Raw genomic sequence first — 25,974 nt, 5'->3', positions numbered from 1 at the left:
TGTCCTGGTCGCCTGGGTCTGTCCAAGGCTGCAATTAGGTATCTATGGAGGTATCTATATCTACCTATGACTAGAGGTACTTGAGCTGTGCAAAGTACAGCTTGGCCTCCTAGAAATTTAGTCGAACACGTAACATCAAATTATTTCGACATATGATGAATGAATATAAATATAGAAAAAAAATTGAGCATCAAAACAATTAAAATTGATAAATGTTATTTGAACTCTTATTTTTGTTAATCGTATTTTCACTATTATTTTTAGAGTAAATTTTATATACACTGATAATGTATGTACTATCATCATTGGATTTATGACATGTGTATAAAAGTTGAATTATAAATTCAAATTTTGTATAGTTATCATTCATCCAACGCTGACAGTGTATACACTGTCAGTGTAGGAAAGATTAATCCTTATTTTTATCATATTATTTTTATTAATTGTAGGAATACAATTAACAAAATATGGAGTATAAATAAAATTTCCCTCAAATTTTATTGTGAAGAAAAATTCCATCTATGAAGTCAACCCTATTATTTATTGTGATTTGAATAAAGATTTTTGAACTACTATTATGATGATACCTAAAGAGGAGAGAATATTAATACTCTATAAGTGCATTGTTGCATTAATAGCAGTATAGTTTTAGTTATAACTAAACCACAAGCAGTCATAATGCTTCCAGTACTTTAATAATGGGACAAATTTTACTTTACCCCCCTGTGATTTAGCATTTTTTTATATAACTCCCCTATAGTTTCAAAAGTTATACATAACCCCCTTATCCTTATGGTTTGGATTAAAGTGTCAAAGTGATGGAAATGATCATTCATAACGGCGTGGTAATTTCGACATTTTTAGAAGTTCCATTATGAGTAACTATTTCCGTTACTTTGACACTTTAATCCAAACCACGAGGGGGTTATGTATAGCTTTTGAAACCATAGGGGGGTTATGTTAAAAAAGGGTAAACCACAGGGGGTAAAATGTAATTTACCCTTAATAATGAGAAAAAAGTTTAGAAAGCCACTAAGACAGGGCACAATCTTCAACATCAATATAGCTTACTATAAACTTCCACATTTTTCTTTCTTTTGATAGAAGAAGTTAGTTCATCTATTTAAATCTCGCATAAAGGTAACAACGTTACCCTGTAGCTCTAGGATATAAATAGCAAGGTTAGATAAAAATACGAATTGTTACGTTTCCGGATTTACATATACAAATTAGAACTGAACCATTTTTTTTTATTGCAAAAACATCTTCCTAATCAAAATTGAATTTTCTAACAATTTTTTGTAAAGTCACACTCTAGGTTGAAAGTCTCAATTGTGACTTCCATCACCAACTACAATCTTTGTATGCCAACCCAATTGATACTACAACACTTGAGTAATTAAAAAACAAACAAAAATTAATATTAGTTTAAATATATACAAAATCTTATTGGATCCTCCAATTAAATTGAATAGACCATAAAGTAATTGCCGGGGGGGGGGGACATAGAAAAACAGAGTTAGAAGAATGCCTAACTAGATTTATCTTGGTGAAACCATCACATGATATATCTTTTCTCCTAAAAAAATACACATTATTGTAAATAATTACAAAATGTAACCAAAAAACAAAGAAAAGGAAAAAAAAGTTAAGCAAGAAATCAAATCTTAGGAGGAGAAAAGAAAAGAATGAGTTTTTGTTTTATTTTTCATAGAAGATGATCATTAGTATAAAAGAATTCTAAAATCTTTTATATATTTTAATATTTCACCTTTTACCCAAGAAGAAATACTAAATAACAATGTTATCCTATAAATTTAACAAACAAATACCAGTTGGTTATAACATTATAATTGAAAAATACAGCAAACATGAGAGATTAGAGATGAAGAAAAGAAGGAAGAAAAGAAATGTAAAATGGGATCAAAAAATAATAAAGATTTATCTTTGCTAAGTAGCTAATCATCTCGAAGAAAAAAAAAATAACATGGCAACAATCTTAGTTAGATTAGTTTTAAAAAATAAAAAAGGTGAAGGATGATAGAAGTTGCAGCAAGAAAAAGAAGAAGAGATGGAGTTGATTTTCTGGAGGAGAAAAAAATATTTTAATCCTTTCAGCCCAATTGAATCAAAAAAGGGAACCAAAAATTTTGCTAAAATGACCAAGATTCCACTTGTCAAAAATATGTGCAATACATGTGTCCAAAAGGTGAACTGCTACAGTAACTTGCTTTCTTCTTAAATACAAGGTAGATATGAGAAAAAGTGAAGTTACTATAGTAATTCCAATGATTGCCAAGTGGATCCCTCTTTTTTTGACATGTGGCCCATTCATTTTTCTTTTCTTCATTTTGCTTTTTTTTTTCTTTTGTTCACCTTATTTCCTTTCTCCCTTTTGGCTAAAGAAAATTAAACAAACCTTTATATAAATTGTAGGTTTCTTATTTAGTTTCCACTCTGTACTCCTTTTCTTTTTCTTTTTTTTTTCCCGTCATCCTAATCATTTATTTTGTTTTTTCTCTATTGGATTAGTTGATGCATTTTCTTTCGTTTTTTGTCAATGTGAATTTGTAAGGGACGTAAAATTACACTTTTAAAAGTGAGGTACGAAAAAAGTCATCTTGTAAAATGTGATGGATGTTTTGAACGATTTTTCCTTTAAATAATGAAGATTGGTTCCGTTTGAATTAGATGTTTTTGAGGGTGTTTTTAAAAAACAGCACTGTAACATTTCGAACGCGAAATACAAGTATTGTACATATCTACTATTTCTTTTCCTTTTAGACTAATCATTTTGACTTTTGTACTTTTTGATAAAAAATTTTCATTTGTTTTTTGTGGAAATGTAAAAAAAAATTTAATTATGTATAAATCAAAAAAATTACTAATTTAATTATTGGCACTTTGCTTATACGTTGGAGGACTGATAAGAAAGCCGTGAAGAGCTGGTATTTTTATTAATGAAAATTTTTCCCGTAAATGGCCTGCTTTTTATGATTTTCCTTCATTATATGATCAAAGTACCATACTTTTTTGTATTTATCACGAATTAACATATTGTGACTGTGAATTAAAAATTTTTCGAGATCGTATTTTCATTAATTAGTCTTTTTTTTCGTACTATCGTTAGTTTGAATAAAAAATTTAGTTGCACGGTGTTTGGGAGCAACTTCTAAAGTAACTATATAATCCTAATAATTTTTATAATTGCTTAGTATATTTATGTCATGGGTATATATTGTTGGTATGTTGTTATTAATTTTATTAAATTGTTTGGTATATTAGGTGCAGAAAATTATAGTTTCATAATTTTTTAAATGTAATAAAGCAGTGTGAAAATAATGCACAGTGAAATGGAGGAATTGGAAGGGAAAAAAGGCTGCATCCGGACATGTCATGTTTGGTTTGTCTCCATGTGCATTATCACTGCAATATAACGGTCCGTGAGTTCCTATTTTACAAATACACGTGTCATGCTCTGAGGAGCTGCCTATGGTAGGAAGGTTCCTACCATAAAGGTATCCGCACTAAGGGCATCCACAATAGAGTGTAATGATGTGTGTAATACCTGCGATGATATGAGTCCATTACACGACCACAATGATGCGTGTAATACCTGCTATGACATTGGTCCATTACACGGCCACCCATTATGGCCATGTAATTCCCATTACATGCATCATTCTGATGATATGTGTAATAGGTGGACCAGTGCCTTTAGACCAATTTTAAACACAACACATTCCTTTTCTTTTTTTTTTTCATATCTTACTATCCTACTCTATTATTTCTTTTACTTTCTCATTCATTTTCCTCAATCTCTTTGCACAATTTTTTAAAATTTCAATAGTTTGTGATTATGGATGAGAATTTTAGTAGTTTCACAAATATGTTAAATGCTCCAAATATAAAAAATTCATCCTCCTCGCAAACTCAAAACCACCAAAATTTTCCAAATTACCCATTTTCTGGTATTCTTACAAATGTGCAAAATTATGTATATCCCCTAAATTTATCCATTTCCAACTATCCATCAAATTTCCACAATCTACCAAATTTTTCATACCCAATTCTCATGTATCCTCCACCTACTTATTTTAATCCAAATATGGGAAAGCACTACACATCGGGGCAATATAACCTTGGTATGGGTTGTGGATGCTCAAAAATTCCGTCGGAGATAAGGAAGGATTTTGATTTTGTCGACGAACAAGAAAATGTTGCATCAACAGAATCAATGTCGGACTCTCAAGTTCCACTGTATTCAACACAACGAAGAAAAACTGCAAGCTATGGAAAACTTAGCAAATAAGTTAGACAATTATAATTTTCGAAGTGATTATGAAATCCTATTGAAGGATGCCACAGGCATGTCCGAGCAGCAACTTAAAATTCATGAGCATATATGTTCCATCCTAAAAGCCACGTATAATATTCCTTAGTTTAATTTTAATTTCATGGTTAGTAATGTAATTTTTTAATTTTGCATATGTGTTGTATCATATTAATCACTTGCATAGTACATTTATGGAGTAACTAGACACAAGCTATGAAATCCGGCCATGGATTCAAAACCAAACTATGAAATCCGGCCATGGATTTGAAACTAAGTTGTGAAATCCGGCCATGGATTCGAAACTAAGTTATAAAAATTTTTGAGAGATTGAAAAAGAAATATTGTTCAAACTTAGAAATTAATAATATTATTTTTTAGAAAATAAAAAATTCAAAGATAAAAAATTTAATGAAAGTTAATAATTTATTTTTTAAAATAACAAAATTATTTTAAAAAAATTACTTTACTTATTAATGGAATATGTGTTATGCATTATGAAAATAAATATTTGATTTAATTGTGGACCCATATTATTACATCTTGTGAAGTGTAATCCATTGTGAGTAAGACTATAATAAAAGAGGAGAAAGTGGAATGCTGACGTGGCATATGCATTACACTTCAAATAGTGTAAACTATTGTGGATGCTCTAAGGACTACTCCCACGTGGCCAAGCTTAACACAATCTAAATAATAGGCTATTGAACTCAGGGATAATTTCATAAACTTCCCTTGAGGTTTTTCACAATTTCATGAAGCTCTCCTTAATATTTTTAAAATTACACATACCTCACCTATGGCTGCAAAAGTACTCTATTACCCCTACGGCTACAAACATGATTAGGCTCATCCTTTTTTTTTTCTTTTAATTCTAAGTGTATGGATTTGATTTTTTTGCATCTATTTATCCAATTTTGGTTGATTATGGGTGATAAAACTCGATGATGTCAAAGGTCAAGAAATAGTGGATGGGCTTTAGAAATGGGTAGTTGAAAAAAAAAAGGAGGATGCAAAGAGAGGAAGAGAAAAGAGGTGCAATTGATTGTTGATGAAGTGCTAGTTTAGGGTAAAATTTGAGGTGGAGTTTTATCCAATTTAGCATCAAGTGACAGGTTTAATTTACTTGTGTAAGAAGGCTAGGAGCTAGGGCTACTGGACAAAAATCAGGCTGCGATGTTTCAAGTGTAGAATTATTGGAATTGATTTTGATTCAAATTGGAGTGCTTTCTTAGCTTTTGTGGTAGTGTTGCTTGGAAGAAGGCAATCATCATAGCTGGATTTTTATTTTCCAAACTTTTCTTTTAGGCAAAAAGAGTTTGTTGGTTTTGGTGTTGGAAAAAAGCAATCAGCAAAACTCTTTTTATCTTTCCTTTTTATCATTTTGGAAGAAAGGGTAGTTTAGGATATTTGAAGGAATTGGTAGCCTATTGGACCTATCTTGAAGCACAAAAAGTTAGAGGAAGGGAGGTGAGTGTAATTTCTAAAACCTAAGGAGAGCTTCTTGAAATTGGTGGAGACCTCAAGGGAGGTTTCTGAAATTATTCCTTGAACTTATGAGTTATGACACGACCGACCATGTAAATAAATAATAAATAACTAGAAACAACAGTGGTTTAATATCATGTTAGTGCATCCATGATTAAAGCATTCATCATTCCCCACAAAAATACTTTGGAAAATTTAGCAGAAACAGAGAGTCATTGAAAAGGAAAAATGAGCGCGGCAGGGAAGGTGGTGTGCGTGACTGGAGCTTCGGGATACATAGCTTCATGGCTAGTTAAGCTGTTGCTTGAGCGTGGTTATACCGTCAAAGCTTCCGTTCGTGACCTCAGTAAGTCTTTCCATGCTCGTTACTGCTTTTAGTCATCTTCTCAGAACCCTTTCTTATGGTCCACCCATGACACAACACGTTCTCAAGTATCAAATTTAGTGTTCAAACGAATGGTTTGGGTAAATACTCGACTAAGTTGGCATCCCTTTTATTAGTAGTTTGTTTTTGCATGATGGCACAGATGATCCAAGAAAGACAGAGTTCTTGATGGCACTGGATGGAGCCAAGGAAAGGCTTCAGTTGTTTCCGGCAAACTTATTGGAAGAGGGATCCTTTGACGCAATAGTTGATGGATGTGAAGGCGTTTTTCATGCTGCATCTCCAGTTCAACTTTCAGTGACCAATCCGCAGGTACGTTGAAAATGATGATCAAATTTTGAATTTTCAAAATTTAACTAATATTAACTATTTGGCTTCTAAAATTGGTAATTCTTCAGATGCTTAAATAATTGTTATATGGCGAATTAGTTACTGAAATGGTCTAATTCCTTTATGTTCCTCAGTTGCAAAAATGTTGTGTACTAGAAGTCTCAAGTGTAAAAGAGAGCGAGTATTCTAGTTTCTCAGCAGCCATATGGGTGCTACCGGCAAAATGGTAGTACTCAAAGAGCATCTTGCAAGTCTCTGTCTCTATGATTCTTTTTTTGTGGATTTCCTCAAGTAACTTACAAGAATTTCAAGTCTTAAGTGAGTGTTTATGAGCAATTAGGATGAACCATATCTGTCAAAAAAGCTTTCACCCAGAAAAAGTTGAAAAAAGGACAACAATTGGATAACAATAGAACAAAGTATAGGCTCAAGAGTGTGATGCATACACCAAATATAAAATGGTATTGATAACAATTTCTTAGGCAATGACTTCACTCCTTTTCTATGGGTTAGAGCATAAAGGGGCTGATGAATTACACAAATCTGTAACGTATTCATCCCCCATTTTTTTTTCTGTTAACTTCTTAGGCACAGCTATTGGATCCTGCAGTGAAGGGAACGCTGAATGTGCTACAGTCTTGTGCCAAAGTTCAATCTATCAAAAGAGTGATTTTAACGTCTTCTATTGCAGCAGTTATATACAATGATGAATTAAAGGACGGTGTCATAGTTGACGAAAGTTGGTTTTCAGTTCCATTATACTGTGAAGAGCACAAGGTGTGTCTATCTGCTATTTTCAGTTAAACTGCCTGAGGAAATGCTTGCTGTTTGTTAGATTCCACGGTAATCAGCCCAATTGTCTGATTGGCTGGCACAGTTCTTCTGGTCGATTCAATTTGTTTATGAAAGATAGTAGTATCACTAATAAGGCTTTAAGTATTGAAAGCACTTGCAATAATTGGTTTGGTAATGGTAATTTGACAGTTAGATATTCATCACGCTGATAACACATCTTCTCTTGAAAGGCTTAACAAAATAGCCCTTACCAAAAGTATATGATCACCCATCGCAAAAGCACCTCAGCCTTTGTGAGTAGAAGAAGATACTTAACAAAAGATAAAGTAAAGAAAACAAAAGGAAGCAACAGAGACGAAACTTTCCTATTGCAAGCATTGCTAACTATTTGATGGCATCACCAAAATCAAAACGCTAAAAGCGTGCAACAGATTGATAGCAGACCAAAAGAATGAGTTTTATAGATGAAAGAAGTGTGGGATTACTTCGAAGCCAAAAAGTATATTACTATGGAATGAATATTGGAATGCTTGCTTGAGAAGGCTTATTGACATATGCACAAAGAAAACATCACGTCACTGAAAATGTGAACTTTAGTTTCTGTTTTGTTGTTTACTCGAGTGCTAAGAAAGCAAAACACTAAATTTATCAAGTAATCTGCCAATAATTATAATCATTCGATGCAATCAACTGTCATTGTCTGGAGGGAGAAAAATTAACCCTGTTAAGAGCCTTGTATACTTCTAAAATAAGCCCCATTTCTCCAGAGTAGAAGGATTTAGAGAATATGACTGGATGGTCTCCCAAGTGTCTAGAAAACATACTTTTTCTAATGTCCGACTTGAAGAGTTATGCTTTCAACTAAAGCTACCAAATATGTTCTCTCTTTTCAGTTATGGTATCAACTATCAAAAATTTTGGCAGAGAATGCTGCTTGGGATTTCTCAAAGGAGCATGGTATTGACATGATTGCAATTAATCCAGGAATGGTCATTGGTCCATTCTTGCAGCCTTCTGCCACTTTGAGTGCAGAAGTGATCTTGAGCCTAGTAAATGGTATGTTAAGAAATTTATCATATTGTTAAGTAGTCAATCTACAGGAAGTTTCTTCTACATAATTAAAACAAAGAAGCCGTGGTTGACTCTGGTGAAGTTGTAAGCCTGCTCATTTTGTTTTACAGAAAAAATATACATTGCACACAATAGGTATGCATTATTGGGCATCATATGTAATCATTTCAACTCCTTTTATTTGATTATGCAATGCACTTGAATACAAACAGGTGAGCGCATATGTCTAGTTGCTGGGTATACAATCATATTGTCTAAAGAGCTTGCTACCAAATTCTTCTTTGGAACTTACCTGTGTCAGCATTTCTTCACTGCCAAAGCTTTGGAAGTTCAATGTGAATTAAACAAAAACATCTGCTTCAGTTATACGAATTATTTACTTTGAGGTAGTCGCATAGGACTTGGAGGCTTTTCATTTGAAACACAGTTTAGTAGTTGAAAGACTTCTTATAGCAGACGATATAGGAATTGGAGCTTGTTGTGGTGGCTTCTAAAGCTTTCTTACAAGATAGAGTAACCAGTTTGAGCATTTTATTCAGTACTAGTTCGTTGTGGTCTCTAGTCTCTGCAGATTTTGCATAAGTTGCCCACCAATCTGCTTGGTGTTCACGACTTGATCATTTTCCCATGCAGACTCTCTCAGACTACAGCGTTATTTACCCGACCTGGTTTCTCACGTTCCCTCTTCTTTTATATAGTTTTTGGGTTGTAAAATGTCCAGAAAAATGAAGTGAAATACTTCATGTTAAATAGAAATTTGTCACATTTGACTATTTACATCTCTCTTTAAGTATCCTGACTTTACAAGTAATGATAATCATCAATATGGTAAGAGATGTTATCCCCTTTACTGTCGAATGCAGGAATTGACCCATTCCCTAATTTGGTTATACCATGGGTTGATGTTAGAGATGTTGCATATTCACATATTGTTGCCTTTGAAATCGCTTGTGCCAATGGAAGATATTGCGTAGCTGAGAGAACTGCAGGCTGCTGTGAACTTATCAAGATTCTGACTGAACTCTTCCCTACTCTCCAATTGCCAGATAAGTGAGTCTGGTTTTCCTGCTCCGTTAGGCCACACTGACGTCTTTGCATGCTTTAATTGATTGTTTGCAGCTCCAAAATGTATCTCATCTTTTGGCTTCTTTCTCAACATGATAAAGAATAGTGCATCCTTCTGTACCATTTTAGTAGTATCAAGGGACTGATTTCTGATAATTTTGTAGGCCTTAATCCTAATCCTAGTTGATGTTTTTGCTGTTAAGAATCATTAGCTTCTTCTCTGTTTCCTAATCCAATAGAATGCAAGATGGACCTTGGCAACATTGGATAGCAATTAGTAAACTGCCACACTTTGAAGAGTTCAATCCAATACCTGCATTCTCACTTTTACCTCATTTTTTTTCCTGTTCTCAAATGGTTTTAATCTTTTGCAGATGTTCTAATGGCAGTCCCCTAATTCAGCTGAAATATGATGTATCAAATGAAAAAGTAAAAGGTTTGGGCATTGAGTTCATGCCTTTGGAGGTGAGCCTCAAGGATACTATCGAAAGCTTCAAAGAGATGAAATTAGTTAGCCTTTGAATCATGGCATTCATCCACTGTCATCAACTTGAAATTGTTTATATCCAAGTTTGGAAAACATACAATTTCAAACTTCTCATTGTTGTTTGTACAAGGTACGCGATTCAGATTATATATAAAGTAGCTAAATTGTAAATAAAAAGAACAGAACAGGTATGAACATGAATAGAAAGTGTTGCTCCACAAGGGAACAATCTGTATGTCTCCAAATTTGTTGGGATAGCTCACTTGTGCATTTGATAAAATTGAAGTCTAAAATCTGAAATCCGAATCCATGAAGTTAGTTTATCATTATGTACTAAATCTGATACATTTAACTGTACATCACATTAAGTGATGAGTGAATAACTTATCACTTATTTTTTGAAGCAAATTTTGCCTAAGAAATTCAGAACCATTTAATTAATTCAGATGTTCTAGTTTTGGTCATCAAACGCATGTGAACATGTTAAGATCTAAATCGATTAAATTTAAGTGCTGAATTAGATTATCAATTGGGGTTCAACAAGACTTTTAGGTATATCTAAATAGATAATAAAAGCATAGCACCTCATTATTGGCAATTTCCTTAAATTTTATTGTAATCTTTTTGGTAATTTTGAGCAATATTTTAAATTTTTTGAGCTTTGAAAAATTCTAATGCTGAAACAAAATTTTCAGTCACACTAAGACAGAAATAAAGGTCAAGTCTTTCCAAAAATAAATTAATTTTTGCCCTAGTTATTGTCAAACTTATTTGTATGAATGTCCGTCTAACCGGTGCTCGGGTACTCGTTAAGATATATTTTATGTGTCATATTTTTTGAAATGTAAGATTAATTAGGGAAAGTAAATAAATACAAGATTAGGTAGGTAAGATTAAACAGAGAAAGTATATAAATGCAAAGAAGGATAATAATTACTAGCATGTGTGAATGTTAAGTGTATTAATGAGTGACCGAGCAAACGTTACAAAAACTCTTGATTTATTGCTTGTTACAAAATGAGAGCAACTTGAAATAGGATCAGGACCAGTATCAATGTATTTAACTATAGAACACTTTATCATTTTTTTTTTGTCAAAATTTATGATTGTTTCGAGATTACAAAATCTGCATGATTAGTAATGCAGATATTAATAGTCGTGTATGCATTTCTTTTCTTTTTTTTTTTGGTATTGGGGGGGGGGGGGGGGGGGAGATAATTTAAGCTTTAGCATTCCAGGCTAGCTGTAACGTCTCAAAATCACTTGGATTCTAAGTAAGAATATATGATGTGAAAACATGACCTAGTGCTTTTGCATTCCTACACTGTATATTTGTGGTTGTTTACCCAAGTATTGGTATATTAATTCAAAAAAAAAAAAAACCAGTGAAGGTCTTATTTGTCATCAGTAAAAAATAAGTCTATTGAAAATCTGTTAGACATCAATGAATAAAGAATTTAATTCTTTCTCTTTTTTAATATGTGTGTGTGTGTGTGTGTCTCTCTCTCTCTCTCTCTCTATATATATATATATATATAAAAGATTGACTGCAATTGTTTAAGATTGGAAGAAAATGAAGAATCCAAACACTCCTACCTTAGGGTCCTCACAATTTTCTATTTTTACTACTTATACTACTTACTAAACCACACGCCCTTGAATTTCTTTTAATTGCACGGTATGGGGTTTGAACCATTGTCTTTATCCTTCAAACGGTAAAAATCTTGCTTTTGACAAGTTTGGTCGGTTAGGATTCCATCAATTGGATCAATAATATGATTTTAGTTGAAAAATATTTGAGGACAAGAAAGTATATTTGGAAAAATCAATCAATCTCAAATGGTAAGTTATTAAGATGTATACACCAATTACATTCAAAACTTTTAGAAAATTACCAATACAAGCTATAATAATAATAAATTGCCAAAAATGGTTTCTTTTTTTTATTTGCAAATTAACTTCTAGGAATTAAATAGTCTTAGACTTTGTTTGATAACCCAATTCAGCACTTAAATTTAATTGATTCAGGTCTTAATATATTCAGATCGTTTGATAATGAAAAATTAGACATCTAAATTAATTAAGTGTCACTGAATTTTTTATACAGAATTTGTTATCAAAATTAAGTGATAAACTATTCACTTATCACTGAATGTGATATGTACTCAAATGTATTAGATTTAATACTTAACGATTTAATAATTTAACGGATTCAAATTTCAGATTTCAGTTTTCAGACTTCAGATTTATCAAATGCACACTTAATAATCCACTGGTAGTTCGCCTCAATTCTCTCTGGAAACAGTACAAATAAACTTCTAACCTACTTCCTATAAGTGGAACAGAACAAAATTCTAAAGAAAAAGGAACTTCCCAGTATCAAATCCTATTTAATCTCTAACTCATTTGGTCTAGGAGGAAAGTATGTTTCAAAAGGCGTCTCGAGACATTGAATGTAAACCCCCACAAGCGAAATATTATTTGAAAAAATTTAATATTCAAATAGCAAAATGATAATTATCAACAAAGATGGGAAAAATTCTGAAAAAAAAAATTAAAAGCTTTTAAACCCTTATTAGCAAAACATTACCCTAAAATCTAAAACTTAATCATCCTCTGTTCTCTCTTCCTCAATATCATCTACTCTTGTATCCCCTTTCCCCTCAGCCTCGTTTTTTTCTCTGTTTTCTTCTTTGTTCCCGCCTCAACTCTTTTCTCCTTTACCTTCATTTGCCCTCTTTTTCTCCTCCACCTTCCTATGCTTCCCTTTTCATTCTTCTTCATTTTTAACCTCCTCATCTTCTTTTCTGACCTTCTCTTTTCCTTAATTTTCTATGTCCAGTAGGTGGTGGTTTGGCTAAGCACGAGTGTTTTAAAATTTCGGACCGAAACCATTGGTTTAACTGGTTGAATCGAAAACTAGCAGTTGAACCGCAGGGCATTTGACCCGGTCAACTCCAACCAAAAACCAAGTTTGACTGGAAAAAAAAATCATATAGAAAAAAAAAAGAAATGCATAAATGACTATTGAAATCTGCCCAACTAATCGCGGCTCTGTTCTAAAGTTGCTCTTATCTTGTAACAAGCAATAAATCATGAATTTGTACAAATAAGTATGACAGGACAAACATATAGCTAGGAAAGACGGGACATTTGATTTTTTGTTTTAGTATGACGCAAAATTTTTATTTAAGCATAAGAATTTTCAGAGCTTAAAAAAATTAAAACTACTGATCCATTTAATCCCAAAAAAGAGAAGAAATTCTGAGATTTCTAAGAGCAATCTCAAATTGGCCATCAAAATGGTATACATAAAAACAACTCAAAATGTACCAAAAAGATCACAAGATGAAATTTGAAGGAAAGGTCAAACATGATGTTCTATGCTTTTATTATCTACTCAGATATGCTGAATAGTCTTTTTGATTAAGTCCCAACAAATTCCTAGCCATATTACTGATTGCTTAAGAAACAGCCCTTCTTATTCATGTTCATACATGTTCTGTTCTTGTTCTTTTTTAAATATATACATATATATATATATATTTACCATAGCTTTTCTGCGTAACAGCAGCAAAATCATCAGTGAAGCAGACAGGAAAAACCTCTAGTTGCTGGAATTGTATGTTTTCCAAACTTGGTTATAAACCAATTTGATGACAGTACATGAATTGATTCAAAGGCTAACTAAATTCTTCTCTTTAAAGCTTTTGATAGCATCCTTGAGGCACACCTCCAAAGGAATGAACTCAATTCCCAAACCTTTTACTTTCTCATTTGATGCTTTGAATTTCGGCAGAATTAGAGGATTACTGCTGTTAGAACATCTGCAAAAGGTCAAAACCACTTCAGAAATGAAAAGAGTTAAAGAGTGATATATAATGCTGGTATTTGTTTGAACTCTTCAAAGTGAGGCAGTTTACTAATCACTATGCAATAATGTTTGCCAAGATCCATCTCACATTTTAATGGATTAAGGATACAGATAAGAAGCTGCTGATTCTTAACAGCAAAAACACCATGTATCAACGATGATTAGGCCTAAAGATGAGATATATTATGGAGCTGCAAGCAATCAGCTAAAGCATGCAAATACCTCAATGTGGCATAATGAACAAAACGGGACTCACTTATCTGGTGATCGGAGAGTGGGGAAAAGTTCAGTCAGAATCTTGATAAGGTCACAGCAGTGTGCAAATCTCTCATTTACACAATATCTTCCACTGGCAGAAAGGATTTCGAAGGCAAAAATATGTGCATATGCAACGTTTCTAACATCAACCCATGGTAAAGCTGCATTAGGGAATGGTTCAATTCCTGCATTCACCAGTTAAAACAATAACATCTCTTACCACTAGGACGAGTATCTTTACTTGTAAAGACAGGATACTTGAAGGGAGATGTAAATAGTCAAAAGAGACAAATTTCTATGTGACATGAGTATATCACTTCATCTTTTCTGGACATTTCAATTACAACCTAACAACTATATAAAAGAAGAGGAAACATAAGATACCAGGTCAGGTCAATAACCTGGTAAGTCAAAAAGAGTCTGCATAGGAAAATGAATGGACACCAAGGAGACTGGCAGGTCATTTTTGCAAAATCTGTGGCAACAAGAGACCGCAACATGAAATAGTACTGGATAAAATGCTCAAACTACTTATTCTATCATGTAAGAAAACTTTAGAAGCCACCATAACCAGCTCCAATTCCTCTATTGTCTGCTGTAAGATGTCTTTCAACCAATAAAACTGTGCTTCAAATGAAATGCCTCCAAGTCCTAAGGGGCTACCTCAAAGTAAACAAGTCTCATAACTAAAGCAGAATCTTTGTCTATTTCATATTTGAATTTCAAATCTTTGGCAGTTAAGAAATGCTGACGCAGAAAAGTTCCAAAGAAGAATTTCATAGCAAACTCTTTAGACAATATAATCAGACACACACCAACTAGACATATGTGCCCACATGTTTGTATTCATGTGCATTACATTATCAAATAAATGCATTGCATATGATGCCCAATAATGCACGCCTCTGCGTGCAATATATATTTTGCTGTAATACAAAATGAGCAGACTCACATCTTCACCAGAGTCAACTACTGCTTCTTTGCTTCAATTATTAGAAGAAACTTCTAATGCATGATAAAGCTGTAAGTATGAAAGATCAACTATATTTGCTTTAGATTGACTGCTTAACAATCTACATATAGTTCTCAACATACCATTTGCTAGGTCCAAGATCACTCCTGCACTCGAGGTGGGAGAGGGCTGCAAGATGGGACCAATGACCACCCCTGGATTAATTGCAATCATGTCAATACCATGATCCTTTGAGAATCTCCAAGCAGCATTCTCTGCCAAAAGTTTTGATAGTTGATACCATAACTGAAAAAAGAAAAAATATAGGTTAGCTTCAGTTGAAAACATTCTTCGAGTGGTACAGTAGAGAAGGTATATTTTCAAAAAACTTGGGAGACCATCCAGTTACATTCTCTAAATCCTTCTAGTTGGGAGATACAGGGCTTGTTAGAAGTATACACACCAGGGTTTTTTTTCTCCTGGAAAACTCCATCCAGACAATGTAAGTTAATGACATCAAATGGTGGTAATTATCAGCAAATTACTTGCTAAATTCAATGTTTTGATTGCTTGACATTCCAGCAAACAACAAAATAAAAACTAAAATCGACCTTTTTAGTCACTTGTGACCTATTCCGTGTGCACATGTCGCTAAGTCTTCTCAAGCAAACATTCCAATATCCATTCCATAGTAAAGTAGTTTTTGGCTTGGATCTAATGCCACACTTCTTTCATCTACAAAACACATTCTTTTGGTCTTCCGTCATTCCTGTGCTTGCTATCAGCATTTTAATTTTGTTGATATCATCAAATAGACTGCTTAGCAATTGGGAAATTTCATTTCTTTTGTTTCCTTTATTTTATCTTTTGTTAAGTAACTTCTTCTTCTCATCAAGGCTGAGGTGCTTTTAATTTGTATTTCCTTTTTGTTTTTACATAACCTATTTTGTGTGTTCTGTGACAGGTGATCCCGTTAAGGGATCTTTTGTAAAAGCCTTTTCGGAGATAATGTGTTATCAGAGTGATGAATATTTAACTGCGAAGCCTTTTGTCAAATAACCTTTATGAACCCAATTATCGTGAACGTTTCTAATGCTTAAGCCTTCTTACTGATAATACTATCTTTCCATAAACATATTTAGTCAATCAGAAAAATTTTGTCAGCCAATCAGACTACTGCGCTGTTTGCCATCAACAAATTGAACAAACAACAAGCATTTCCTCAGGCAGTTTAACTGAAAATAGCTGATAGACACACCTTGTGCTCCTCACAGTACAAAGGATCTGAAAACCAACTTTCATCAACTATGACACCGTCCTTTAATTCTCCATTGTGTACAACTGCTGCCATCGAAGATGTTACAACCACTCTTTTGATAGATGAAACTCTTGCACAAGACTGTAGCACATTCAATGTTCCCTTCACTGCAGGATCCAATAGCTGTGCCTAAAAAATTTAAAAAAGGGGGGGGGGGGGGGGGGGGGGGGGGGGGGGGGTTGGGGGGTTAAGTTATTGCAGATTTGTGCAATTTTATCGGCTCCTTTAAGCTCTAATGCCATGAAAAAGGAATGAAGTCATTGCATAACAAAACTGTCATCACCTTTCTGGAAACCATTTTAGATTCAATATATGCATCATGCTCTTGAGTCTATACTTGTTCTAATGTCCATATGTCGCAGATTCATGAGAAATCTCCAATTGTTTTCCCTTTTTCAACCTTTTCATGGTGACAGCTTTTTTCGAAGTTTTGTTCATCCCAACTACTACTAGAAATCAATTATGTCTTCAAATTCCTGTAAATTACTTGAGGAATTCCAAAATGCAGAATCACAGAAAGAGAGCAGCCTGAAAGATGCTCTTTGAGTATTACCATTTTGTTGGCAACTTCCAGATGGCTGCCGAGAAACTAGAATTACTCACTCTTAGACTAAGAATGGTATACAACAATTTTGTAGCTGAACATAGAGGACGTAGACCTTCTTAGTAACTAATTAGTCACATAACAATTGCCGTAAGCATGTCAAGAATGACCAATCTTAATAGCCAAATGATAACTATTAGTTGTATTATGAAAATATCAAGATTTGATCATCATGTAAAATGTACCTGTGGATTGCTCACTGAATATTGAACTGGAGATGCAGTATGAAAAACACCTTCACATCCATCAACTAATGCATCAAAGGATCCCTCTTCCACTAAGTTTGCCTGAAACAAGTGAAGTCTTTCCTTGGCTCCATCTAGTGCCATCAAGAATTCTGTCTTTTTGGGATCATCTGTGCCATCATGCGGAAAAAAACAAACGTCATTTGATGAAGTGATACCCCAACTCTGTCAGATACTCGAAATCAATCATAAATTTTGTGCATAAATCAATTTAAACGTTAACAAAGTTACATAAGTTGTGATCTTCAAAGTCACAAGCACTTCAAAATCATTAATTCCATTTTAAGATGATTAATCTACTTGCTTAATCTGCAACAATCTAATGCATATTTACCCAAAATAGACACTAATGCCGTTTTTTTAAAATCTCAGACGAGAGAGTGACAATAATTTGAAAATCTGTACTGCCGGAAACGCACTGTCTGCGGTACTATCAGAATTGTTACAGCAAATAACTCAAAATCGTGCACCCTCTTTATTTATTAGGCAATGGAACGGCAGTAAAGAGCATGAAAGACTTACTGAGGTCCCGAACAGAAGCTTTGACAGTATAGCCACGCTCAAGCAACAGCTTTACCAGCCATGAAGCTATGTATCCCGAAGCTCCCGTCACGCCCACCACCTTCCCTGCTCCGCTCATTTCTCCTCTTCAGTGGGTCTCTGTTTCTGCTTCTGGTGTAATCAACGAAGTGCAAGGAAGCTAAGGATATGAACCATCCCAGATGGCAGAAAGACAAATTTTCAAACTATTTTTTGGTGAATGATGAATGCTTTAATCATTGATGCACTAAAAGCAGAAAACTATTAGTATAATGAATTCACAGCAATCTGTTCTATGATTTCAACGAAGTTGTTGAAGTTTTGTGGAAGAAGTTTATTCGGGAGAGTAGCGTAATCAGAATGCAACAGTCACTTACCTAACATCGGTCATTTACCTAACATCGCTTCCATTTTTTTTTTTTTTTGGTCAGTAGGTAACGTGTATTATAATCTTACTCTAGCCTATTCTATCATATTCACTAAACGGCCGGGCCACAAACTATTCGTAAGTCCAATTCAATTCACACTTTGGATTGATTGCACTTAGAAATTGATAAGAACTGTTCGAACTGTGCGAACTAAAATAAACAGTTGAATCGGCAGTTTATTGTTTAGTCTATTAAATTGAAATTAAATAGAAAAAAGAATAGGTTTTCCTTAATTCTAAAGACTAATTATTGAATTTCACATCCACTCACTTTCTTCTCATTTTTGCCTCTTATCAAGTTTGCATCTCTATTTTCTAGTTTTCTGACTTCCTTCGAACTCTAAGTTTCTTTTTTTTCAAAAAAAAAGTTGCAATCTCTAAATCCCAAAAACATGATTTAAAATTTAAAGTCACAATGTTTAATTCTCATAGACATGAATTTGTATAATTTTAGAATGTTGTGGTATTTTTGGGTTGGATTTAAAAATTTTTTTTGGTAGATACAATTGAGATTGAAATAAAATTTATTTGTTTCAACTTATAATTTAAAAATTTGTATATATGAAAATCCAAGTTCTTTGAAAATATTAAATTTTTGATCATATAAAGTTTTAAATTAGTCCATTGCATGTCTTATTTTGTGTATATATATTTATATAAATTATTTTTAAGCAAATTCATTGAACCAGGGTTAAACTAATTTGACTGATTGAATCTCGATCCGAACACCTCGCCGATTCAATCAATGGTTTTAGTTTCAAAACATTGGTGATGGGAGGTAAAATTTGAACCCTACCTTCCACCTCGTTGGTTAGCATCATTTCCCTTGTTAAAGATGCGAATAGTTGGGTACCCAGGTCCATATTTCGGGCTATAAAATTCCTTTTAGATTTCTTTACCTGGTTGAATCAGAAGTATACACTATTGTTAAGAGCACACCCAATCTGTGTGCAATTAGGGAATAATTAACATAAATCAATTTTGTTTGTTACATGCATAAATACAAAAAATTTATATAAATTTTTCATGAAAAAACTTTTGTTCATATGATTATAGTAATTTGGTAGTTACAATATTTAGGATAGTTATGAGTAGTTATATTGGCAAAATGTAATTAGATGATTGGGATAAAAATTAATTTTTACAAGGGTAAAATTGAAAATCGAAAATATGATAAAAAAAATATTTATATCAACTGCCGTTACTCAGACATTATACATTGTATAGATACTAAACAGGTTCGATTTACACATTTCGACCTGTTTTGACCAATGATCCGATTAATAAGAATAGATAAATAAATTAGTTTTATATAATTATTATGATTTTACTAGTTCACATGTTTTCACTCCCGAAAACAAAGATGTCCTATTGATCGAATGACTGTTGGTGTTATTCTCATTGTATTGAAACTATTTTATTAATAAAACTAGTTTTGTACCCATTCGTTGAATGGGAATTGTCTAAAAATAATAAATTATTTAGTGTAGTTCATAAAAATATTTTCATAAAATACAAACTTATTGTATAATCTATTATAACCTTTCTTAAATACATTGTTATTAAAAAATAGTCTTATAATGTATATTTAAACATCTAATTCAGTGATTAATAATTCGAAATGCAAAAAAAAAAAATCAACAATATGATGACATTCAAAAACTTGAAAATAGGGAAGATCAAATCTTAGCTGATCTTCTGTAAACAAAAGAATGGCCAACCCGTTACCAAAACATCAATTTTGGTACTTAATATAAATGGCTTGAAGGTTAATGTGAAAAGAAAAGAAGCCGAGTGAAATATTAATAAAAGATAATAATTCAGAATCAATCAAGTCACAGGAACATAGCAACCTTCTAAATCTGTTCATGGCTAATAGAAACCAAAACGAAAACATAAGATGTATTTTGCTATTAAGTCAAAAACATAAAAAATCTAAATAGTCTGATGTATATTGCATGACGTGAACTGCTGTATGACAATGAACTTGATGCCTTGCCATTTATGTAATCAATGACACCTTCTTGTTCTTTAGAATCTTTCTATCAAAGTCTAAAAAAAAACATTGAAAACTGCACAAAATTTTTTTAACCCCAGAAACCCATAAAATAAAAAAAATTTAATACGTTGTTGAAGACAATTAATAAATTGACAAAGGCAATTAAAAAATCGTGTGAAAACACATAGTTTAAAAGGCCACTTCTAAATCACTAACCAAAAAAGCAATATGTGTTCTACTTAAATTGAAGAGTGAATCCATAAATTGAAATAACAAATTAATTACAAAAACCTTGCCAGAAATAAAAACCAAACTGTAACTTTTGAAGAGTTAGAAAATTCAAATTCAATGACCTAACTATGAAAAAGGTGTAGGAAATTACAGACCACATACAGCGAGCATAAACAAAGTCCAAATGCGGTCCTTGCATTGAAGGGAATAAAAACGAAGTTCCAAATCCGGTCCTTGCATTGAAAAAAAAAAATTTCCAAAAACATTGTGAAAAAGTGTAAACATCTACACTGTTTGATAAAGTGATAAGTAATAGATCGATAACCATATATATGAGTAAAAATGTAGAGTATCTTCGATAGCGATAATCTGATAAAGATAATCTAATATTTGAATTGATATTTCAAACTTTTGAGTTGAAGATGAGAGAGAGTTAAAAACATAATTCAAAATTATTTATACTAATCCCCTGAAAATTTAGGCTTGACGATTAGGGTTAAGGGAAAAAAAGGTGAGAGAATGGAAGAGATAATTATGGAAGGATTATTTAGAATTGTAAAGTCAAGAGAAAAAAGAGAGAAAGAATAGCGTAGGTTATTAGGGGGTTAACTCATAGAGCGCGTTGCACCTACTTGCTATGTTGATAAGCCACGTAGGAAAGAGATAAACTAAAAGGATAAGAATGAGAATAAAACTTTATTATATATATATATATATATATATATGATTTATTAAGAATCCTATTAGGAAACTACTTGCCGTCTCGTTAAGCCACGTAGGAAAGAGAAAACATGAAGGGATAAGAATGAGAATACGACTTTATTATATATATATATGATTTGTGTAAAAATAAAATATTAAAATGATTAAAATTTTATTATGTTGAATTAACTGAGCTAACTAGATATATCCGATCGCAACCGAATCCAGAACTGCACATCAAGACCTATTGAGTAATCAGATCTAAAATAATTATTGCAACCAAAATATTACCCTACTCCAAACACAGAGCTAAAAGTTGGCAGTTTATTGCAAAAGTAAAGTTGGCACACCTTTTTGCGCATGAGATACAACTTTGTTTAATACTCCCTCCGTCCCACTTTGATAGTCCTGTTTTTTTTTCACACAGTTTAAAAAAAAATAATTAATTTTGTTGGAAAAGTAAATTTAGATTGCTATTTTCCTAAAATACCCTCACATTAAATAGAGTACAACTTTATGGGAACTTGAATTGATGGTAAAAAAAGAATCAACTCTCATTAAATGGGGTAGGTTTATAGTAACATCAACTTACATTGAATAAGGGTATTTTAGGAAAATTAAAATACAACTACATTCTTGAATTGGAAAGTGGACTATAATTTGAGACAGACGAAAAAGGAAAACAGGACTATCAAAGTGGGACGGAGGGAGTACACATTTTGTCTAGACTATAGCAGAAATATCTTAAATCGTGACAATTGGCGGGAGAATAGATGGATGCTAGGAGATTTGCGAAACAAAAGCTAAAGAATATTCTAGGAGATTTGCAAGGAATGTCCTTACATTTTGCCGTTTGAACTTTTATGGGCCCTGGCTTTTCATATGATGCATTTGAGTCTCTCCCAAAAGTGAAAACACCAATTTGGCTGCAAACTCTAGTTGAGACCACATTTTCACTAGAAAGCATCGCCGAACCAACACATGGACTTTAAAGGGGCAAAAAGGTCAAATAAAAAATTTTTAACATCCAAATGACCTGATATATCTTGTCAATCCTAAAACATCTTATAATTATTTCAACCTCTTCATCAGATTAAAGAGGAGAGGAAAAGAATTGTCAAATTGAGTGAGTGAAGGATTTTAGAGAAACAACCCAGACCATTAAAAGTATTTGCTCGTTATTTTTTCGGTCCTTTTTATTTGACAAAGGGATGAGATCACTTACAAGATGTTTTAGAATTGATTAAAATGAATATCCTCATATGGGTAACTTGAAATTACTTATTTGATCTTTTTGCTCCTTGAAAGTTTTTGATACTGGATAGTTTGGGAGCTCTTTTAGGCACTCTATTTGATACTAGAATTGGAATTAGAAGCCTTGTAATCTGTAGAGGTTGAAAAAATTAATACCTGACATATGACATATATCATGGCCGAGCTCTCATGGCCGAACTATCATGATCAAGCTATCATGATTGAATCATTATGACCGAACTACATTGATTGGACATGGCCGAACTATAGTTATGTCCAAGTCTATAGATAAGACTCATACTGTTATTAATGGATAAGTGAATAAACTATTTGAATTATCTTCAATAACTTGATAACATTACTAAATGATCATCCTAACTCATAAGATAATCACTAAAGGATTATCCCTATCAAGAACTCATGAGATAATCATTTGATGGTCATTTTATCAGGAATTCAAGGGTTAATCACCAAAGGATTCATTCATAGTCCGTGCATTCCTATAAATACAGGTATAGACCATCAAAGGTAGGATATCTAATACTTACTCAACTCTCTACTTCTCTTTTCCTAAAAATATCAGTAACTTAGAAATTGACTTGATCATTAGAGTAACCTTGGGGATTAGACCCCGATCCTTTGACATCTTCTTTGTATGTAGGTCATATTCAAGAGTTGACAGAAGGTCAAGTCATCTAACCTCCCCTATGTTAGTTTGAACAAATATAGTTCATCTCGTCCCAACAGGTCAGCTAATGGTAATATTCTATTTCATGGAATCTCGATGATTATAATGTTAACTTGTCAGATGCACATTACCCGGGTTGGCTTAGTTAGGCACCTAGGTCAGTTTAGCTCGGTCAAGCGTAGTCATCTCCATAGCTCAGCTTATTAGCTGAACTATCCATATCAGTTCGACCCATGGATTTTTCTGTTTTTACAATTGACGCTATCTGTGGGAATCGACAGTTGTGCTTCTCCTATGAAAAACGATACAAAAAGATCCTACGAGCATGCCCTCCAAACTTATGACCATTTCACCACATTCAGTAAAATCAAATGAAAAAATATTCTCATAAAGTAATGAGAAGAAAGCAAGAAGGCCTCACTAAAGACCTCATCACTAGATGATGAGGCGAACAGCTCATCACACAATGAGAAGCTAAAAAATAAGAAGACCCCACATTGACGAAAACTAAAGAGTTAAGGTCCTCAAAGAACAAATCCTGGTCACACAATGACTAGAGAAGAGAATTCGATTTGATCGCATCGTGGCAAAATTTGATGAATTAAGATATCAAAAAAAGCAAAAGCTGGTTACAAGATGACTAAATAAGAAAAGATGTGTATGTCTATCTCAGTGAAAATTGATGAGTTAAGGTCCTCGAAAGCAAACTCTAGTTGCATAATAACTAGGGAAAAGAATAAAGAGCCAATCTTACTTAGATGAAAGTTACCAAATTGAAGAGCAAAATTTGGGCCTTGAAGAGCTCATCATAAGATGACGAGCTGAGCTGCGAGCAAAGGGCATTAAAAGATCCCGAACAACCAAATTTATCACAAGATGATGAGTTAAACTACAAGCAGAGGGCATCAAAAGATGCCAAATTGCAGAGGTCATCAAAAGATGTTGAACTGTTGAGTTTATCAGAAGATGACGAACTACAAAGTTTTACCAAAAAATGACGAACTAAAGAGATCATCACAAAGTGACGAGCTGGTCTATGAGAAAAACTCATCACAATATGACGAGCTGAACTACGAACCAAACTCATCAAAATATGCCGAATTGTAAAGGTAAACAAATGATGCCGAACTACCAAACTCATAGCAAGATGATGAATTGAGCTGCGAGTAAAGGGCATTAAAAGATGCAAAACTGCAAAGGCCATCAAAAGATGTCGAACTATTGAACTCATCAAAAGATGACAAACTATAAAGTTCACCAAAAGATAACGAGTTAAAGAATTCATCACAAGGTGACAAGTTGATTTATCAGAAAAACTCATCGCAACATGACAAACTGAACTATGAGTTGAACTCATCAAATGATGCCAAACTGTAAAGTTCATCAAATGATGCTGAACTCTGCAGAGGCCCCGTCCTGGGCCTATACACGTGGCAGCCCAGGGAGGCCTGAGCTGGGCTTAGACCCCGGGCCCATGGGAACCGTCCCGCGGCCCTCCGCCGCTAGGGCTCCAAGGGGCTCCAGAGAACAATCCCGCATAGGTCGGGATTGGTCCCCCTCAGTGCGGGATTGAGGCTATTCTGGGCAGGTCCCGAAACGTACGGAGGTCGGACTCCTAAGCAGGTATAAATAACAACGCACACCGACTGCGCAAGGTACACTCACTATTCGGCAATAACTCCCGTCCGTTTAACTCCTGTGAATCTCACTCACCAGAAACTAACTTGACCGTCGAAGTGCCCTCGGGGACGACCTCGGGGCTCCCCCACTAGTTCACTCTCTTGTTCGCTTTGCAGGCCAGAGACACGCTCTCCTCATCAGCACGCCGAGCTCATCAGGTCAGCTTGGTCCGGGGAAGTTCAGTGCTTCTTCAAACTCCATAGCTTATTTCAAGATGATGAGCTTTGCAGCTCATCATAAGATGAAAAGCTAAGCTATGAGCCAAACATATCAAATGATGTTGAGATGTAGAACTTATCAAAAGATGAAAATTGCTGAAGATGATGAACTATAGAGCTCATCATAAGGTGACAAGCTGATCTATGAGAAGATCTCTTCTACATTGCCAAACTTAACATATGAGCTAACACCACCACAACAAAATGGGTTGTCTAAAGTTTTGATAAGTCAACTTGACATAACAATTTAGACGATCTAAACTAAGTTATTATAATAACTCAAGAGATCTAACCAAATTTCTCAACTTAAAAATTTTTAGATCATTTGCAATGATCTACCTATACAAGGTTGTCAATTAATAGCTTTAATGAGCTCTTGGTTAAAATTATCTACACAAGATAGAATGACCCAGGAGAAATATATGCATAGGTAACAGATCGGATATATCTCGAATTGAAAAATATTCGATTTGGGGGTATCGTAGAGGTTGAAAAAATTAATACCTGACATATATCATGGCTGAGCTATCATGGCTAAACTGTCATGGCCGAACTATTATGGCTAAATTTTCATGACCGAACTACGTTGGTTGGATATAGTCGAACTATAGTTATGTCCAAATCTATATATAGGACTTATATTGTTATTAATTGATAAGTGAATAAACTATCAGAATTATCCCCAATAACTTGATAACATTACTAAATAATCATCCTAACTCATGATACAATCACTAAAGGATTATCCCTATCAGGAATCCATGAAATAATTATTAGATTTTCATCTGTATCAGAAACTCATAGGATAATCACTAAAGGATCCATTTATGATTTGTTCATTCCTATAAATATAGGTACAGACCATCAAAGGTAGGGCATCTGATACTCAACTCTTTACTTCTCCTTTCCTAAAAACATCAATAACTCGAAAACTGACTCAATTGTCAGAGTGACCCCGGGGATCAGACCCTAGTCCTTTAATAGCCCCTTTATATGCAAGTCATATTCAAGAGCTGACAAAAGTTCAGTT

At 33.6% G+C, this 25,974-nt stretch overlaps 2 protein-coding genes across 3 annotated transcripts; one reads left to right on the top strand and one right to left on the bottom strand.

Annotated features, from left to right (window-relative positions):
* The first annotated feature begins 6,001 nt into the window (after positions 1–6,001).
* Positions 6,002–10,199, top strand: LOC113732330 (phenylacetaldehyde reductase-like). The gene is made up of 6 exons (XM_027258032.2): positions 6,002–6,167; positions 6,349–6,518; positions 7,125–7,313; positions 8,225–8,387; positions 9,266–9,452; positions 9,842–10,199. The coding sequence occupies exons 1-6, from the start codon at positions 6,050–6,052 to the stop codon at positions 9,987–9,989; spliced, it is 975 nt and encodes a 324-aa protein (XP_027113833.2). The 5' UTR covers positions 6,002–6,049; the 3' UTR covers positions 9,990–10,199.
* A 3,109-nt stretch (positions 10,200–13,308) lies between these two features.
* LOC113732328 (phenylacetaldehyde reductase-like) lies at positions 13,309–18,164 on the bottom strand. 2 transcript variants are annotated; one of them, XR_011840654.1, is made up of 7 exons: positions 17,728–18,164; positions 17,146–17,315; positions 16,297–16,485; positions 15,182–15,344; positions 14,488–14,561; positions 14,085–14,271; positions 13,541–13,781 (listed from the first exon to the last, which is right to left on the bottom strand). XR_011840654.1 is itself a non-coding variant. In XM_027258030.2 (6 exons), exons 1-6 carry the CDS (start codon positions 17,843–17,845, stop codon positions 13,631–13,633), a joined length of 978 nt encoding a protein of 325 aa, XP_027113831.2. In that variant the 5' UTR covers positions 17,846–18,160; the 3' UTR covers positions 13,309–13,630. The 2 variants fall into 2 exon arrangements, 1 of the variants encoding a protein (XP_027113831.2); XM_027258030.2 differs by lacking the exon at positions 14,488–14,561 and having other exon boundaries at positions 13,309–13,781; positions 17,728–18,160.
* Between the last annotated feature and the right edge of the window lie 7,810 nt (positions 18,165–25,974).

The sequence above is a fragment of the Coffea arabica genome, chromosome 2e, assembly GCF_036785885.1.
Source record: "Coffea arabica cultivar ET-39 chromosome 2e, Coffea Arabica ET-39 HiFi, whole genome shotgun sequence".
NCBI lineage: Eukaryota > Viridiplantae > Streptophyta > Magnoliopsida > Gentianales > Rubiaceae > Coffea > Coffea arabica.
The sequence above is the reverse complement of the archived record's forward strand: the minus strand, read 5'-3'. Positions and strand labels throughout refer to the sequence as shown.

Excerpts from the sequence above, each read along its gene's own strand:
- LOC113732330 (XM_027258032.2), top strand. The coding sequence starts at position 6,050 with ATGAGCGCGGCAGGGAAGGTGGTGTGCGTGACTGGAGCTTCGGGATAC. Across the intron at positions 7,314-8,224 it reads TATACTGTGAAGAGCACAAG|TTATGGTATCAACTATCAAA; the intron begins GTGTGTCTATCT and ends CTCTCTTTTCAG. Across the intron at positions 8,388-9,265 it reads GATCTTGAGCCTAGTAAATG|GAATTGACCCATTCCCTAAT; the intron begins GTATGTTAAGAA and ends TGTCGAATGCAG.
- LOC113732328 (XM_027258030.2), bottom strand. The coding sequence starts at position 17,845 with ATGAGCGGAGCAGGGAAGGTGGTGGGCGTGACGGGAGCTTCGGGATAC. Across the intron at positions 16,486-17,145 it reads ATTCAGTGAGCAATCCACAG|GCACAGCTATTGGATCCTGC; the intron begins GTACATTTTACA and ends TAAATTTTTTAG. Across the intron at positions 14,272-15,181 it reads GATCTTGGACCTAGCAAATG|GAATTGAACCATTCCCTAAT; the intron begins GTATGTTGAGAA and ends TGGTGAATGCAG.